Here is a 19,194-nt window from a genome sequence, read left to right on the forward strand (position 1 = left end):
AGGAGGCCTAACGCCAAGGCGCCCGTGTGCTGTGCGACGCCAGCGCACGTCTAAGATCCTTAGGTGGCCGAAACCATTCCGGAGCCCTCCACTACGGCATCTCTTCTCTCAGTCCCTCCTTCATCCCCTCCCACACGGCACGGTCCAGGACTCCGCCGAGATTTTAGACAGACACTGCACCATTTCCCTTCCCCAACAACCAATTATTATTATTATTATTTACACCGGTCCCACCCACTTGGCCCCACCGCGGGCTGCCGACGCGCGCGGGAATTGCCCGGATGGCAGAGCTTCCTGGCCCACCGGAGGGACGCTGCTGACTGGACTCTACCGTTATCACCATGACGTCTGGATAAATCTAACCAACAGCCAGCTCTTAACGGACATACGCAGACGTGCGACACGGAGGAGGGCTAGTGTTTCAAAATGTCACTGGAAAGGGCTCGCCAACTTTCCCGCGCGGTTGTAGGTTGTATGTCCACTTCAGATGTGCATTATATGGCTGAGATGTTAATGAGAACAGGATGTAGCCACTGAGCGAGCTTACTTTCCTCTAAAGTTGTTTCAGGGCCCTTTACATTTTTAACACGGGGGACCAAAAGCATGGGAGCTCTGTATTACTTAACAAAATTTTATATTATATCATTTCAGGGTTAGTTAGGTTTTCTGATCTTTCTGTTCTGTGATGTTAAATTATTTAGCTTGGTAAGTGATTCCTCAAAGCGTAACCTAATTTCATGTACGAAATTGACAGTATTGCTCCAATAGCCACTGCAATTGGTGACCACACGGCGCTGCCTGGCACAGATCACGTGGTCGCAGCGGTGACGTCTCCGGCGGTCGTGGAGAACGCGCCGGTGGGCCGTATGATGTAACGCTCCGTGTACGGCCACGGCACGCAGTATTCTGGCGGCTGCAGGTCGATCGCGCTGGTAGGCGGGCACTCGAACGCCGTTGCGAAGTCACGCATGTGACGCAGCAGCGTGTTGAGCCTGTGGGTGTGTGCATGCGCGTTCTACAGCTCCGCGAATGCTCCCTGTTAGAAGCTACCTTAAATACCTAGCTTACAAATTCACAGCTCCACAAATGTTCCTCTTCCTCAGAAAGAAGATAGCGGAACTTTCCCTGGTGTTCTTTGTAGTGTTCAGATATTCGCTCTGTGTGTTACGGCGTGTACCGGTGAATTTTGCTTTAGCAAGGGGACTGAGTGAGCACGGTCGTAACGATCGCAGGCCAATTGAGGCACCAGCTTCAAATGACGCCACTTGTCTCCAGCCAATGAGAATCATTCGGTCCGGTGACGTCCGTTCTTCTAGCCAATGGGAGAATTTTATGACAGATGCCACATTTATTATCTGATACAGTGCCAAGTAGCCATGGGGTTTAATAAGACGCAAGAAATGGCTGAGGAAAATGCTTAGTGCACACTTAAAACTCGTTGTTTGCTATTCGTGCCTGACGTGGTTCGGAGGCAATAGACCGAAGTCGATGAGCTTGCGGTTGGCGTTGGGCAAAAGCACTTTACACATGTACTCTCCGAAGGAGTAAACAAATATGGCTGGTGGGTAGCATTCCTATGCACGACATATTCTGCGAAAGCACGCTAGGCCACCCGAATGTTGGGGTTGGGTCAAACCCTTTTAGCCCCGCCGCGGTGGCTCAGTGGTTAGGGCGCTCGACTATTGATCCGGAGTTACCCGGGTTCAAACCCGACGGCGGCGGCTGCGTTTTTATGGAGAAAAACGCTGAGGCGCCCGTGTGCTGTGCGATGTCAGTGCACGTTAAAGATCCCCAGGTGGTCGAAATTATTCCGGAGCCCTCCACTACGGCACCTCTTCTTCCCTTCTTCTTTCACTCCCTCCTTTATCCTTTTCCTCACGGCGCGGTTCAGGTGTCCAACGATTTATGAGACAGATACTGCGCCATTTCCTTTCCCCCCAAATCCAATTATTATTATTATTAAACCCTTTTTTGGAGTGACTCAGGTACTTTCCGAACTTGGGTCACTTCATTTTTGAATTTCCGGGGGTGGGCCAAGCCAATTTTGGCATTGTCCCAGGCCGGTTCCGAACGTGGACCAATAATATTAATAATTGGTTTTTGGGGAAGGAAATGGCGCAGTATCTGTCTCATATATCGTTGCACACCTGAACCGCGCCGTAAGGGAAGGGATAAGGGAGGGAGTGAAAGAAGAAAGGAAGAAAGGGGTGCCGTAGTGGAGGGCTCCGGAATAATTTCGACCACCTGGGGATCTTTAACGTGCACTGACATCGCACAGCACACGGGAGCCTTAGCGTTTCGCCTCCATCGAAACGCGGCCACCACGGTCGGGTTCGAACCCGGCTCAGTAGCCGAGCGTTCTAACCACTGAGCCAACGCGGCGGATTTAGATGGAACACCGATGGATATCGCGTTCTGCGACACCCGGTCCCAAAATCATCAAGGAAACCGTGCTGTGGTTCACCAACACGCTTTGCAAAAAAGAACTAATGTTTGGCCACGGTCGGTTGATTATCATCGCATCGTACGACATATCAATGCAGCAAATGTGAGCGTACCACGTGAGGAACAGGAAAGAAAGAAGCGGAACCGGCACGAGATGCAAGCGCTTCGTTCGGCAGCACGAGGGACGCCACGCGCACACGAGCAGATCACACGTGCGATTTGAAGCCCCGAGGAGCCATGAACGGACAGATGGCTGTTCCACGTCGTCACGAGTGGTGGGCACAAAGAATGTAGTCTCGAATGGCTGGCGAAGGCTGCGAGGCGCCTTCGACGACGAGCGGAGGACTAGACCGGCGCCAAAGGGCGGTGGCTCTAGGTCACCTGCTGTCATCATTACTGGGAGTAGCACTGACGCTCAGCGCCATCACCATCGGCCTGTCTCTGCTCCGTCATCAGAGAGGCTCCGAAGGAAGCGGCGTCTTTGGCATGGGACGCAGCTCGTGGAACACCTGCAACTCCAAGCTCTGCATGGCGCACTTCCGTCGCCTCAAGGACTCCCTGAACCGGAGCACGGCCCCGTGCGGCGACTTTTACCGCTTCGCGTGTGGCGCTTGGCATCCTCGCGCAGCCAAGTCAGAGACCGCCTTCCGAGACCTCCTGGCCGTGGCCCAGCAAGACGCCATCCGGTACCTGGAGGCCGTGAACGACGCCTCAAACAAAATGGTGCTGCCAACCGGGAAAGTCCTGGTGCCCGATTCCCGTCCGGTCCTGCGCATCAACCGAGCTGAGCGGGCGTGCCAGGTCTGCCTGCACAGTGGTAGCAGTACCAGGGATGCCGCTTTGCTGACCGAGTTCCTTGCCAACCGGTCACTGTCCTGGCCTGAGCGCACTACGGCGCCCGCGCAGCCTCTGGACGTACTCCTGGACCTGGACATCAACTGGAACCTGGGCCTGTGGTCCTGGGTTCGTGTCTCACCCATACCGGGCCGCAACCAAAGGCAGGTCCGCGTGGGGTCCGGCATCGTGTCCAGCGATTGGAAGCGGGCTCTGGACACCATGGTAACGCGGGGAGTGTACAAAGCACGCGTGCGTCGCTTTCACGACGCCCTTCGTGCGAGAAGCTTCGCGGCCAAGAGCGACAAGGAAGTGGAGGAGCTGCGCCGTTATGAGTCAACGATCGTCGGTGCCCTGTCCGGCTCGGTGTCTGGTGGCCAGAACGAACTGGCCTTCCCGCTGAAGCAGATGCAGAATTTGGCCACTCCTCGCCTGGCCACCGCCCAGTGGGTCACTCTCCTCAACTGGCAGTTCAACAAAGCTCTCAGGGTGACCGAGGCTGACCGCGTCATCGCCACGAATGTGAAGCTGCTGCAGGCAGTCGACTATCTGCTGAGTTCGCTTCCTGCTGAGGTGGTGCTACACCAGCTGGCATGGTCGCTGGTGCAGATGCTCGGATGGATGGCCGACTCGGCACTTCCGGGTCGACCCACGGCGTACGAGATGGGAGATATGCGGAGCGCCGACTGTTTCTGGGCCACACACAGAGCGTTCGGAGTAACCCTCCTCTCCGGCTACATAAACACTACCTACCCGCTTCACTGGCGCTCCTCAGTGGACGCCCTTCTGATGACCATCACTCCGACGGCCATCAACCTCTTCCTGAAGACATCTTGGATCGACGCTGAGAGCCGAGGGGCCGCCGTCGACAAGCTGCGCCGCATGAACACCTCCCTCTGGCCTTCCGACTCCTACCTCAATGCATCGGAGGTGGCTGCCATATTGGAGAACTTCCCTGAGCTCAGAGAGGACGGTGCTGTGTTGCGGTACTGGCTTGACGCGTTGTCGGCTCGCCGAGCGCTCCTTGGCAGGCAGTGGGATGTGGCCGACGCCTTCTACCCTGGAGACTTGCAGCCGCCGCGGGCCCTGTTCCGCTACCACTATTACCTAAACGAGCTGGCTGTCTCGCTGCACGCGCTGCGCAGCCCGCTGTTCGTGGAGGGAGTGGGCCTCGCTGTCAACATGGGAGGCCTCGGAGCCCACTACGCCGCTGCCCTGGCCCGGGCGTTCGACCCACGAGGCGTCCTCCTGGACGGTCGCGGTTCCACCTCCGGTCTTTGGTGGGGAAAGTCCTCGTACCGGGACTACGAGCGGAGGAGAGCGTGCCCAGCGACTGCCGCCAGTGGAGCCGATGGAGGTGTGCAGGCCTTCGTGGGGGTCGCTGCCACCGAGATAGCGTACCAGGCCTTCAACGCGTCGCGCTCTATCGCCGACCAGGGTACGCGGACGCATCAGAGGCGGCGCATTTTCCTTGGCCTGTCAGAGGATCAGGCCTTCTTCGTCGCCTTCTGCCAAGCGTCCTGCGCGCGCGGGTCCAGCGAGCGACAACAGCTGTACTGCACACTCCCGCTGAAGAACTTCCGCGAGTTCGCCACCGCATTTACGTGTCCCGTGGCCTCGCCCATGAATCCAGCGCTACGGTGCGGCTTCTTCGAGGCCAGTGACCAGCGGGCTGCCCGTAAAAATGGGGGTGAGAGTGAAGATGCCGGTAAAAGTGCGTCTACGAATGCGAGTGCGAATGTTGGTGCTGACGGCGCAGTGACGTCCTGGACGAGGCCACCGGCACGCCGGAGTGGCAGTGACGACCAGGATCCGTTGACACTGGCGCCGACGGGTCTCGCGGGGCATATGGTCCGACAGCCCCCAGTTTTATGAGAGAATTTTGTGGTGGCTGCTAGCTGCCATATTTTTTAAGCTGTCGTTGCTCGAACGATTCGACGCAAGACGTTCGCTGCCAAAAACCATTTGGCTTGAAACATTAAAGTCTGCGCACTTGTGCGCGCAACTGTGCTTCTGTGTTCGTGCTCTTGAAGTAGTAGAAGTAAACACGTTAATTTGGGAAGAGAAAAGGCATACGGGTGGGGGAGAGATATATTTGGAGTTTCAGTGGCCAACCTAGTCACCAGCATTAACTGTCTATGAACTCATTCTTTTTCTCAGTCAGGAGGGCTCCTATTGCTCTAAACTAGGGCTAGTTATCTTGTGTAGTAAAGGGCTTTTTTCATAGCACGTCGTGGCGTAGCACCCATACCACACGCACTGTTTCATGTATCAAGAGTCTTGGTTTTAGGTTGAGAATTCTGCCTGATGTTTCCAGGTAACAGTAGCAGGGGCCTATAATAATTAGGGTTATATTAAGCCATATACGTGTTTCGTACCATTTCAGGTCGCGTTTCAGGGGCGGTTAAACGCATAAGGCGCCCGCGTGCTGCGCGATATCAGTGCAGGTTAAAAGATCCCCAGGTCGTCTGAATCATTACCGAGACCTCCACTACGGCACCTCTCCCTTTCTTCCACTGCCTCCTTAATCCCTTCTCTTATGGCGCGGTTCGGGTGTCCACCGAGATGTGAGACAGTTACTGCGTCATTTAATTTCCTCAAAACTAATTTTCAATTTTGTTTTCTTTTCCTCAAACAAATTTTCAATTTTAGTTTCATTTTCGACTTGCCCCAGTAGCTCAGTGGTTAGGGCGTTGGGCTAGTGAATCCAGGCCTCCCACTGGTGCCGACTCCAGACCCGAACTGCTCCTTACCTTATTCTCCTTCATGCCGGCTACCCCGATCAATTCATTTCTTCTTGTAAGCTCTGCGGGAAACCGAGAGACTTCCTTCATGTCCTCATCCCATGTCCTACCTTCCCACACCATCCATGCCCAACCATGGCGGAGTCATACAGGGAGACTCTCCTGGCCAGCTCCGCTGCTGCTGACCAGCGCCGGATAATTACCGACGCCCTGAAGCGGATAGCCCTCCAAGGGCTGTCCTTTTCCCTGTAAGGGCAGCCCCCTAAGGGCTGCCTCGTGCCATGTTAGGGGGCTTGCCCCCCTCTGTATTTGGCAATAATGTTTCCACCACCACCACTGATCCGGAGCTCCCGAGTTCGAACCCCACCGCGGCGGCCGCGTTTCGAAGGAGGCCTAACGCCAAGGCGCCCGTGTGCTGTGCGACGCCAGCGCACGTCTAAGATCCTTAGGTGGCCGAAACCATTCCGGAGCCCTCCACTACGGCATCTCTTCTCTCAGTCCCTCCTTCATCCCCTCCCACACGGCACGGTCCAGGACTCCGCCGAGATGTTAGACAGACACTGCACCATTTCCCTTCCCCAACAACCAATTATTATTATTATTATTTACACCGGTCCCACCCACTTGGCCCCACCGCGGGCTGCCGACGCGCGCGGGAATTGCCCGGATGGCAGAGCTTCCTGGCCCACCGGAGGGACGCTGCTGACTGGACTCTACCGTTATCACCATGACGTCTGGATAAATCTAACCAACAGCCAGCTCTTAACGGACATACGCAGACGTGCGACACGGAGGAGGGCTAGTGTTTCAAAATGTCACTGGAAAGGGCTCGCCAACTTTCCCGCGCGGTTGTAGGTTGTATGTCCACTTCAGATGTGCATTATATGGCTGAGATGTTAATGAGAACAGGATGTAGCCACTGAGCGAGCTTACTTTCCTCTAAAGTTGTTTCAGGGCCCTTTACATTTTTAACACGGGGGACCAAAAGCATGGGAGCTCTGTATTACTTAACAAAATTTTATATTATATCATTTCAGGGTTAGTTAGGTTTTCTGATCTTTCTGTTCTGTGATGTTAAATTATTTAGCTTGGTAAGTGATTCCTCAAAGCGTAACCTAATTTCATGTACGAAATTGACAGTATTGCTCCAATAGCCACTGCAATTGGTGACCACACGGCGCTGCCTGGCACAGATCACGTGGTCGCAGCGGTGACGTCTCCGGCGGTCGTGGAGAACGCGCCGGTGGGCCGTATGATGTAACGCTCCGTGTACGGCCACGGCACGCAGTATTCTGGCGGCTGCAGGTCGATCGCGCTGGTAGGCGGGCACTCGAACGCCGTTGCGAAGTCACGCATGTGACGCAGCAGCGTGTTGAGCCTGTGGGTGTGTGCATGCGCGTTCTACAGCTCCGCGAATGCTCCCTGTTAGAAGCTACCTTAAATACCTAGCTTACAAATTCACAGCTCCACAAATGTTCCTCTTCCTCAGAAAGAAGATAGCGGAACTTTCCCTGGTGTTCTTTGTAGTGTTCGGATATTCGCTCTGTGTGTTACGGCGTGTACCGGTGAATTTTGCTTTAGCAAGGGGACTGAGTGAGCACGGTCGTAACGATCGCAGGCCAATTGAGGCACCAGCTTCAAATGACGCCACTTGTCTCCAGCCAATGAGAATCATTCGGTCCGGTGACGTCCGTTCTTCTAGCCAATGGGAGAATTTTATGACAGATGCCACATTTATTATCTGATACAGTGCCAAGTAGCCATGGGGTTTAATAAGACGCAGGAAATGGCTGAGGAAAATGCTTAGTGCACACTTAAAACTCGTTGTTTGCTATTCGTGCCTGACGTGGTTCGGAGGATATAGACCGAAGTCGATGAGCTTGCGGTTGGCGTTGGGCGAAATCACTTCACACATGTACTCTCCGAAGGAGTAAACAAATATGGCTGGTGGTTTAGCATTCCTACGCACGACATATTCTGCGAAAGCAGGCTAGGTCACCCGAATTTTGGGGTTGGGCAAAACCCTTTTTTGGAGTGTCTCAGGTACTTTCCGAACGTGGGTCACTTTATTTTTGAATTTCCAGGGGTGGGCCAAGCCAATTTTGGCATTGTCCCAGGTCGGTTCCGAACGTGGACCAATAATAATAATAATTGGTTTTTGGGGAAGGAAATGGCGCAGTATCTGTCTCATATATCGTTGGACACCTGAACCGCGCCGTAAGGGAAGTGATAAGGGAGGGAGTGAAAGAAGAAGGGAAGAAAGGGGTGCCGTAGTGAAGGGCTCCGGAATAATTTCGACCACCTGGGGATCTTTAACGTGCACTGACATCGCACAGCACACGGGCGCCTTAGCGTTCCGCCTCCATCGAAACGCGGCGGTTCTTCGGTGGGCGTTCGAAGCGAGCGGACGTGTTTTTTAGCTCTCTGCTCCTTCGGACGCTGGGCCTAAGGCTTCGCGGCGTTGCGGGGTCTCCCCATGGAGGCCACAGACACCGTGAACGAGCGAAGGCCTGTGTTTGGCGGTGACAATCAGCAACGCAGGGCAGGCCGCTCTCGCTCACGATCACGGAGACGAACGCCGTCCAGAGGAAGGTCGTCCAGCACCATTCGGCGAATGCAGGCCGAGATCGCTGATCTGCGGGACACGGTGAGGTGCCTGACGGCGGCGCTCATCACCACCTCGGAGAACCTTGAGTCCGTCATCGGGACCTTGGACGTGTCGCCGGCGGACCCACGCGTTCTAGCCTTGCGGGACGCCATGGCGCTCGCTCACCAGACGCAGAACTTCATGGCGGCTCCCTCCCCGCCATTTCTGGCCACCCCTGCGCTTCCTGCCGCCATTGCTGCTTCTGGGGAACCGGCTGTGATGCCCTCTCCCCCTGATGCTGCTGCTGCGGGCTCACCGCGGACACCTGCAGCCGAGGAGAGCATGTGCACCCCAATGGACGAGTCTGCTCTCCGGAAACGGCGACGCTCAACGGGGTCCGAGGAGGAGAGGGACTCGGAAACCAAAAGGGACATCGCGGTGGCCAAGCGGGAAGCTCGAAGGCCCCCCACCGTCACTGTTCCCTCTCCCTCCACACTCGAAGGAGCAGGGCCTTCCCAGCAGGAGCCCCATGGAGCCCACCTGCAGCCTGCTGCTGATGCTGCTGCTGTTGCTGCGGGGGCGACGGCGTCCGGAAGAAAATGGGTGCGACCTCACCAAATCCCGCCGCACGAGACCAGGCTGCGGCTGGGGCTTCGTCTGCTGGCACCGAGCGCGCCCAACTCCGCGGCGCGCTGCAGCAATGCCCCGCAGGCAGCGGCGACGCTGATGCTGCTGCCAGCCTGGCCCCGTGGCGCATTATCACTACCAAGGCGCAGCGGCGTCGGAGAGCTGCCCTGGAGCGAGCCGCGGCTGCCGTGGAGGTCCCGTCCAGCCTGGTGGGGACGGGGCTGTTTCGGCCGGCGAACCGGGGCACCGCCTTCACCAGGGAACAGGGCTGGGAGTTGGCCGAGGAGATCGGATCCCGCCCGGGCGTCCTCGCCGTCTGGGTAAACATGCGGCGGAATGTGGTGGCAGTGGACGCGGGGAGCAGCGATGCTCTCCAGGCCCTGCTAGCCACGGCCGTCATCCGCGGCGTGCCGGTCTGCGCCATGGAGCCTCCTCCTCGGAATCAAAGCTCCGGCCTGGTCTTCGGTGTGGACGGGCGCAGGACGGCGGAGGAGCTGCTAGCGGCGGCGGAGTCAACGGTACCGATGGTGTCGGCGTCTCTGTCGGGCAGCACACTCGCTCTCCGTTTTGCGGCGCCGACAACCCCGGCGTTCATCACCATATTCAAGCGCAGGCTCGCGGTCCGCCCCTTCCGTCCCCGGCTGCTCCAGTGTGCCAAGTGCGCCAGCCTGGGGCATGCCACTGAGGTGTGTCGTGCTCCTGCCCGATGCACGCGCTGCGGCGGGCCACACGAGCCTGGTACCTGCGCGAGCAAGCCCCGCTGCATTAACTGCGGGGGGCGGCACGCAGCCATTGACCCAGCGTGCCCGCACTGGCAGCGAGAGCGTCACGTGGCCACTTTAATGGCCACATCCATGGCCCCGATGTCCAGGCGGGTTGTCCGAGCCGTCGTCCAGGCTGAGACAGCGGCCCCAGCCTAGCAACATCAGCAGACGCCGCGCGCTCTTTCTTATGCGCAGGTCGTCAGGGGAACACCCCAGCAGCAGCAGCAGCAGCAGCAGCAGACACAGAAGCAACGGCAGCGCCGGCAGCGGCAGCGGCGATCCGGTTGCCCGGCGTCCCGTACAGCGCGGCCCGAGCTTGCGGCCGCTTCTCACGGCCAGCCCCCTGACGCACGGGACGCGGAGATCGCGCGCCTAAAGCTGGCGTTGCGCGCACTCAGCGCACTTTTCCCGGAGGGCACCGATGGACACCGGCCTTGCTTAGAAGCAGCGGGTGCTCCCGCACAGATAAGCCAGCATGATGGCTAGCCGCCGGACTCCCTCCCGCATACCATCCATCCTGCAGTGGAACGTGCGCTCGCTTGCGGCGCGGTACGCCGAAATGCGAGTTCGCATCGCACAGGATTCGCCGGAAGTTATCGCGCTGCAGGAGACGTACGTACGTTCACATGACGGGGAGCCCCAGATGCGGCTATCTGGCTACATTGGCTACCACTCAGCCACCACGTGCGAGGAACCCACCTGTGCTGCAGTGCCCTGTTGTGTCACATCTCATCGCCCCGGGAAATCAAGGTGCGCGATATACGTGCGGCAGGACGTCCAGCACACCCTCGTCGGCTCGGCGGCGGCGACATCTGACGCCCAGGAGTGCGTGGTGGTGACAGTGCGCGTTGGTGGTGTTGACACGTCGGTGGCCAGTGTTTATGTGTGTCCAGCTGTCGCGTGGAACGCGCTGTGTTTTCGTGCTGTGTCTTCGTGCTGTGCCCCGCGCCAAATCATCTGTGGTGATTTTAACGCCCACCATAGTGCGTGGGGCAGTGCGCGCCACTCCGCGCGGGGAGACGACCTGCACGACGCAGCAACGCAGCTGGGACTCACCCCCTTGAACACCGGCGAGCCCACCTTTCGACGACGCGGAACAACCGGCTCCTGCATCGACGTTTCCTTCGCATCCAGAGGCATCGGGGCGACATGGCGCCGATCACCATCTCTCTGGGGCTCGGATCATTACTCCATCCTAATTGAACCCAGGGCAGCCCACACCTGATATGAAGCTGCTCAATCTGCGCGAGAAGAGAGATCGCGCAGAGCGACGGGCGCGACGGAATGACAGAGCCGCCGACTGGACTGTCTACAACCGCTTGGACGCAGCAGCGCGCCGCCACGCCAACAAGCTATACCGCCGGCAGTGGGCTTCACTATGCCAAAGGATGGAGGAAGATGTCAGCTCGCGGAGGCTGTTTGACACCCTGCGGCGCATCACCGAACCACAGGCAAACCGTCAACCGCTGGCCGCCCTCGCAATCTCCAGCGGGCTCAGCTTTGTAGAATTGGCAGAGCGGTTTGCCGATCGGTTCGCGCCGCCCAGCCCCGCAAACGCCGCTAACATAGCTGCTCCTGAGAGCCCCAGAAGCGACGCCAGTCCCTCGCCCGTCGCCTCGGAAGGTCCATGTGATGCGCCGTTCACCGCGGCGGAATTGAACAATGCGCTGCAGCGCTGCCGCCGCCGCTCGGCGCCCGGACCGGACGGGGTGACATACCAAATGCTGCGAAACCTGGATGCGCAGCAACGACAGATCCTCCTGCAGCAGATCAACCTGGTGTGGGAACGCGGGGAGCTACCGGAGGATTGGCGAACCGCGGTCGTTTGTCAAATCGAAAAGGCAGGGCGCCCACCTACGGAGCTGAGCGGATACCGCCCAGTGGCATTAACATCGGCGGCAGGTAAGCTCATGGAGCATATGGCGTTGCAGCGTCTGAACGAGCGGGCTGCGGAGGCTGATTTGTTTGACGAGCGGCAGACGGGTTTCCGTGGGATGCGGTGCACGGCTGATTCTATATCGGACGTTGTTACAGCGCTGGAGCATGCCAGGGCGGCAGGCCAGGTTGCGCTGCTGCTGCTGCTGGACGTCTCGGGCGATTTTGACAACGTTCACCGCGCACCAATTCTCGCGGTGCTTGAGGGGGCCGGTGTGAGCGGGCGCCTTTTGCGATACGTTCATGGCTTCCTGAGCGGGCGCACCATGCGCGTACGAGTAGGGGGTAAGCTCTCGAAGCCTCGCCCGGTCGACATGGGCGTGCCGCAGGGCTCTGTCCTATCACCATTTCTGTTTAATGTGGCCATGTCGGTGGTGCCGGCCTCCCTCCCCACGAGCGGGCGACACCATGTGTACATGTCCATATATGCAGACGACATAGCTCTGTGGTGCCGGGGACCACCGGGCGAGGCGTTCCGCGTGCGGGGGTGCCTTCAGGGAGCCCTGACCGCAATCGATGCCAGCTTGCGCGGCCTTGGTCTGTCGCTGAGCGCGGACAAATCGGTGGCCATGGCCTGCGTTTCGCGCTCGCACGCGCACCTTGCGCCACTGTCACTGGACGGGACTCCGATTCCTTGGCGTAAATCGGTGCGGTGCCTTGGCCTGGACATCGACTGGCGCCTTTCCTTCCGCCCCGCGGCGACCAAGGCCTGTCTGCAGATGAAGAGGATCACCGCCGCCGTGCACAAGCTCACCGCTCGAGGCCAGGGCATCTCCCAGCAAGCCGCGCTGCGTCTATACAATGCCGCAGCTTTGGGGGCGGTGCTCTATGCGCTGCCGCTCGTCACGGTGCGCAAGCCGTGCTGGAAGAAGCTCGAGCTTCAGCACCGCAAGTCCCTGCGCGTGTGCCTAGGCCTGCCCAAAAGCTCTCAGTGCGCCGCAACGTTGGCCGAGGCAGGAGCGTGGCCCCTTGAGCTCCAAGCAGCGCGCAGGGCACTGAATCACATCGACCGGCTTCACCGCGCACCGGACGGCGGCTCGCTGCTGCAGCGTATGCGCTCGCACCCGCACTCACGAATGGGCGCGGCGCTGCTCGAGTATGAGCAATTGACCCAAGGCCCACCCCCCTACGGCTCCTGCGCGCCCTGGCCTGCTGCCTCGGAGGTACAGCGAGAGATCGTCGGCATCGCGGGAAAGCGGAGCACACCCCTCTGCGCTGTGCAGCAGCTGGCCAGAGCCGTCATACACGAGGAGCTCCAGGACCATCTCCTCGTGTACACCGACGGCTCAGTGGCCCGCGACAGCTGCTCCCTTGCTGCGGCGGCCACCATCCGCGCCCTGCGACTGCACAGCCAGCAACACGCAACCTTCCTGGGCTCCTCCACCACGGCGGAGTTGATGGGGATCCGGCTCGGGCTGGACCTGCTGCTCACCCTCGGCCCTCCGCCGCCCAGGAGTGCTCTGCTGTGCGACTCCCGCGCCGCCCTCAGCCGCCTGCAATCTAACGGCCGCGGTACCCCACTAGTGCGGGAAATTCGCTCGCGCATCGAGCGCCTCGCGCAGAGAGGTTGTGCCGTGCGTGCACAGTGGGGGCCCGGTCACTGCGGCATCGCCGGCAACGAAGAAGCTGACGACCTCGCGACCGCTGCACACCAACTACCTGCCAGCGATCTGCCCCTTGTGCTGGAGGACGTGCGTGCGGCCATTCACGACCATCTCCGAAAGCAGCACCCCGACCCACGCATCGCGGGAGGTGAGCGCACCGACAGTGTCACCGGCTGTCGCGCACTTACACGGTCGCAACGTGCAATGACCCTCCGCGCGCGCATTGGCTGCGTGTGGCCCGGGGAACGACGGGTGCGTCACGGAATCGCGACGAGTGATGTGTGTGACGGATGCGGTGCAGTGGAAACACTAGAACATCTGCTCCTTCGCTGCTCCGCGTTCGCCGATGCTCGTCGCGATATGCTCGCGGCCTATAGGGCGCAGGGCATACTACCAGACTCCATCAAGACGCTATTGTGGCCGCAGGGCAGTGCGCGCACTCGTGAGCGAACTTTGGTGAGCCTCTGTGCATTCCTCGAACACACGGGCTTGACGTCCCGTCTGTTCTCCGTCAGGTAGTTACACGCAGTGACCGAACGCTCCGCGAGTTCTACCTTGAACGATTAATAACTGGACGCCCCACTCCAGTTGTAACCTACACAGTGCTGTGCGCGTGTGTGATTTAATTCCTCTAAAATGAACTAATCACGCGCACAACCTGGACACATTACTTATTGTGTAAATAGTTTGTACATATTACTTCTCCCCCTGTCCTCTATTCCTGTCCCCTCACCTCTTTCATTTCATTTCTCCATTCTGCCTGCTGTCCTTTATTTCCGCTGCCCCAGCTCAGGTGCTTCAGTATCGATGGCAGATGCCGGGGCTAGCAAAAATCTTTCCTTCCTTTTTACTATTATTTTTAACAAAACCACTACCACCACCACCACTTGTGAACCAATTTATTGTAAAGGTAAAGCTCTCGGATATTGGCATTATCTTCCAGGTACATACGGCCTATCGTTTATTTAGTCGAAAGGTTCTAATCACCCGTTACCTTCATTTAATACTGCCGGGCGCTCGCAGAAGCACTGGTTTTTTAAAAGTATTTTCTTCAAAATCTGCCCAATTTCAGTGAGATCTCAGCGCACACCATATATCCTTCAATTATTGCGCTATCGTCCGAAGTTATTTTAACCCAATTGATTTTGTCATATTGGCCTGACGAATAAGCTTATTTTCTGCCTGCTTTTACTACCATCTGCTATGAGATGTCTGTGCACGTTAAAGATTCCCAGGTGGTCGAAATTATTCCGGAGCTCTCCACTATGGCACCGCTTCCTTCCTTTCTTCTTTCACTCCCTCCTTTATCCCTTCTCTTACGGCGCGTTTCAGGTGTCCAACGATATATGAGACAGATACTGCGCCATTTCCTTTCCTCCAATACCAAATAATACTATCAGTGTATCGGCTAAGTAAACGCGGCTCGGCGTCTGTGACGTCGTGTGCATTCCGCACACTGGATACGCAGCGCGCCCGCCCTGCCAGGTGGCAGCGACTTGGCGCCTGTAACGTTGAGTGCGTTCCGCAAACTGGATAGGAGCCCGCCGCGGTGGCTCAGTAGCGCTCGTCTACGGATTGGCGGTTGAACAGCGCAGAAAAGGCAGGACAAAGGCAAGACAAGCGCTGACTAGCAACTAAGTTTATTGAAGAACGAAAATAGGTAATATATAGTGAACGTAAACAATAATATATAAAAACAGAAAAAACGACAAAAGGGGGTAAACAACCTATGCCATGTGCAAGTCCAGATACTGATTTTTCTTGTCACATAATGTCACAGAAGGATTGCTGATGCACTTTTCTCCTAGATTATGAATGTGAAATGCTTCCATCATTTCTCGGACCACCTTGTTCTTATGGTGGAACAGCACTGCTGTCTTCTCGTACAGCGGTCCGTATTCGCATTTTTTGCAACGAAACTTTGTCCCAGGAGCCGGGCCATCTTTCTCTGTTTTCTTTTATGTTCTTTTTCGTGTTTGCACTTGCGACTAGTGCAATGAGCGGCAACATGGCAAAGAGGGTCATTTGTTCTTGTGCATTCGCGCTCCATTAACCTCTTCCCAATGGGCACTGAAACTGCCTCGGACGTCCTGTGGACGTTTAGGACATCCATGGGACGTCCAAGGGGGTTTCAATGCCCATTGCATTGGGTTATTGAGGCATCTGCCTGTTTGCCCAACATAGGCGGCACCGCACTTGAAGGGTGTCTTGTATAGAACGTTTTCTTTGCAGTCAACGGAGGGTGACACATGTCGAACCTGCCAACCGACCTTCTTTGTTTGTTGTGCCTGCGAGACTTGTTTGCACATGGCATTCAGTTTTCCAGGGGCAGAAAATACGACATTGACGTCGTACCTGCCTGCAACCTTCTTGAGGCCGTGCGACATGCCATGCTTGTAGGGGACTACAGCAAGTCTTCTTTTCTCCTTCCTTTCATTGGAGTTACCGCTCTTAACACTTTTAAGCAGCTTTTCTGAAGCCCTAGAGATGACGCGGTCTGGATAACCAATAGCGCGTAACCTGCACACTTGTGCAGTAATGCCGTCAGCAACCCTTTCGTGACATGACTTTTTCAGAGCAGATTTCAGGCATGATAGTGCTATGCCTTCTTTGATTAGCTTGGAGTGACTCTATGAAATGTTCAGCAAAGGTTTTGCAGACATCGGCCGAAAACTCTAGCAAAAATGTTCACGTTCGATAAACAAAGTCACATCAAAAACTGAAGCTGGTTTTCATTGGGGATCTCATAGTGAACTTGAGGCCACATCCATATTCGCTGAAAGCTTTCAAAACATCAACCAGCCTTTTTGGGAAGCTGCCTGCACGGGTGATAACCAGGTAGCCATCTACGTACCCGAAAATACGAGTGACGAAGTCTTTTTACGCGCTGTTTATGCCAGTGTCAACACCGCTAAGGAAGATATCAGCCAAAATGGGTGCAACTCTAGATCCTATGCAAACACCGGCTGCTTGTACATATGATGTTCCTTGTCATTCTACCACGGTCGCAGACAAATAAAACGACAGAATTTCTAAAAAGCTTTCAATGAACAGTCTGCATTGGTCAATAAACACCCATTCATCGTTATCCTCGGTAATGAACCTCTTCACAGCGTTCATCAGTTCACGGTGTGGCAAAGAATAATATAGGTCCACCACTTCTAACCTGCGTAACCTGCACAAGTGTGCAGAGGCGACTTCTTCGTCAGCCTGGCTGCCTGTGATGCGTTCACTGCGGCGGCAATTCACAAGTTACCAGAATCGAAGAAAGCAGCCACGAACCGGGTGCCAAAGGTGATTCACGGTGGCCCGGGTTACCGCAAGCGAAGCAGGCAAGGACAGACCGGCAGCCCCAAGGTGATTCACGGTGGCGCGATTGGGGAGCTGCAGAGGCCGCAGCTGCCAGCAAAAGAGCTGCGACTGTAAGCTCCACGCAGAGGTCTGATGCGGCGCAGAGCGGCTTAAGCGATGCTACCGGAATCAGTGTGTGTCATCAACGACGGAATGCAGAACAGCGCGGCTTCAGCGAACCTGCCAGAACCAGAACGGACCTCTCATCATAATCAGCGACGGAATGCGGCGGCGGGTTTTCGTTCTAGCGGAGTGGAATGAATGAATGAAAAACTTTATTGGTTCCTTTAGGAAGTAGTAGCGGTAGAGGGCGAAGTCTTCGTCTTGAAGCTTGGGTCCTCCTTGGCCGTGGGTGGGCCCCTAGTCCAGGGCTCCACTGAGTCGGGCCCCCTCGCTTGCGTGTGCTGTGAGGGCCCTTTGGACCCCTAGCTCGCAGCTGGTGAGCCGGCTCTCCCATTGCTCCGCACTTGGTGTTTTGTGTTTGTGGAACGCTTGATTTCTTCCGCACTCCCATGTGACATGATATAGTGTTGGTTTTGCTCTGCACCACGGACAGTTGGCGCTATACTGTGTGGGGAACATCTTGTTTAATATGTAAAGTTTGGGAAGGAGCCTGTTTGCAGTCTTCGGCATCCTGTGGCTTCCTCCTTGGATAATGCTTTATGTGGTGGGGATATTGGAATCTTAGCCCCTTATATAGGTTTAATAATTCCGGATAGCTGTCCCCGAAATTAATCTGGGGCCCCTCCGGGGTTAATGACGTTCCTGCTCGGCTTGTCATTCCTCGAGCTAGGTTGTCTGCCCCTTCGTTGCCCCTGATCCCTGCGTTACTCGGTATCCAGATTATGTTGTGTATTGGTCGTCCCTCAGGGATCAGAGCTCTACTGAGGATCTTGAGTGCCGTGCTGCTAATTCAGCCTCTAGTATAGTTCCGGTACGCCTCTTGTGAATCCGTTAAGATGTTAAGAGATCTCCCTGTCCTATATCCTTCATTCGCTGCCAGGGCGACAGCAATCTCCTCTACCTCCGTTCTGTTAGACACTTCGGCTGTGAGGCTCGTGATGTGTTCTCCGTGGTAATTTACAACTACTGCTACCGCGCTATTTTTGTATGTTTGGGGGTATAGGGAGGCATCAGTGTAGACTGTGTTCTCCCGATGCCCCATGTTCCTGTCATAAAATTCTGCCCTAACCTGTCTCCTGTTAGCATGGAGGTTTGTATCCATGTTTCGGGGATAGGTTGTATGCATAGCTTCTTTCTAGCGGGTCTGGTATTGCGGCCCTGCTATTTTGTGGCTTTTCTATTTCCCGACCTAGGTTTGTCAGGAGCGCCCTTCCAGTCGTTGTGTTGCTAAGTCTTCGTATTTGTGCCTTGAGCTGGCATTCTCTTAATTCTTCGAAGGTGTTGCTGATTCCGAGTTGCATGAGCTTGTCGTTGGATGCATTTCTTGGGAGATGAAGAGCTGTTTTGTATGCCTTCCGGAGTATTGTCTCCGCTTGCTCCTTCTCTGCTTTGATAGTCACATGGTACGGTAATGAATATGCTACCCGACTGACCACTAGGCTGTTGACTAGCCTGAGTGTGTCCTCCTCCTTCATGCCATACCTCTTGTGCGCTACTCTGCTGATCATCCGGCCTACTTGTACTGCCGCTTTGCTTAGCAGGCTGAGTGTATGACTGCACTTCCGGCTTCCTTGCAGCCACATGTCGAGGATTCTGATAATCTTTTGTTCCGAAATGTTCTGGCCCTCTTGTTTTATTTCAAGTGGAGCATCCGTAGGGTGCCTACCCACTCTGAGGAGCTCAGATTTTTCCGTGGAGAATTTAAGTCCTCTTTATTATGTGTATTCTTCAATGCAGGTGGTAGCCTCTTGTAACGCCTCAGCTTCTCCCCCATTGAGACTTGGGCGGTCCAGATGGTGATATCTTCTGCGTACATTGCATGACTAATCCCCTGGACTCTGCTGAGTTTCTTGGCGAGGTTGACCATCGCTATGTTAAAGAGTATTGGCGAGATTACTGAGTCTTGCGGAGTGCCCTTGCATGGCGTTTGAAAGGTGTCACTCCGCAGGTCTCCTAGGCCTACCATCGCTGTTCTGTCCGTGAGGAAGCTTCTAACGTAGTCATGGACCTTCTTCCCGCAGTTGGTGGTGTTAAGTCCTTCCATAATGGCGGCATGGGATACGTTGTCAAAGGCCCCTTTAATATCGATGGCCATGACAACGTTCTCCCCGTTCTTCGGCATTGTTTCGAGTACCTCTTCTTTTAGTTGTAGCAAGATGTCTTGGGCTGATAAATTTTTC

At 56.1% G+C, this 19,194-nt stretch overlaps 1 protein-coding gene across 1 annotated transcript; it reads left to right on the forward strand.

Moving 5' to 3' along the window:
• Positions 1-2,745: 2,745 nt before the first annotated feature.
• Positions 2,746-5,154, forward strand: LOC144119450 (endothelin-converting enzyme 2-like). The gene has a single exon (XM_077652057.1). It carries the CDS (start codon positions 2,746-2,748, stop codon positions 5,152-5,154), a length of 2,409 nt encoding a protein of 802 aa, XP_077508183.1.
• Positions 5,155-19,194: the final 14,040 nt, after the last annotated feature.

Source organism: Amblyomma americanum, chromosome 1, assembly GCF_052857255.1.
Source record: "Amblyomma americanum isolate KBUSLIRL-KWMA chromosome 1, ASM5285725v1, whole genome shotgun sequence".
Lineage (NCBI taxonomy): Eukaryota > Metazoa > Arthropoda > Arachnida > Ixodida > Ixodidae > Amblyomma > Amblyomma americanum.

What these genes read in the sequence shown, in the direction of transcription:
- LOC144119450 (XM_077652057.1), top strand. Translation starts at nt 2,746, where the DNA reads ATGGCTGGCGAAGGCTGCGAGGCGCCTTCGACGACGAGCGGAGGACTA.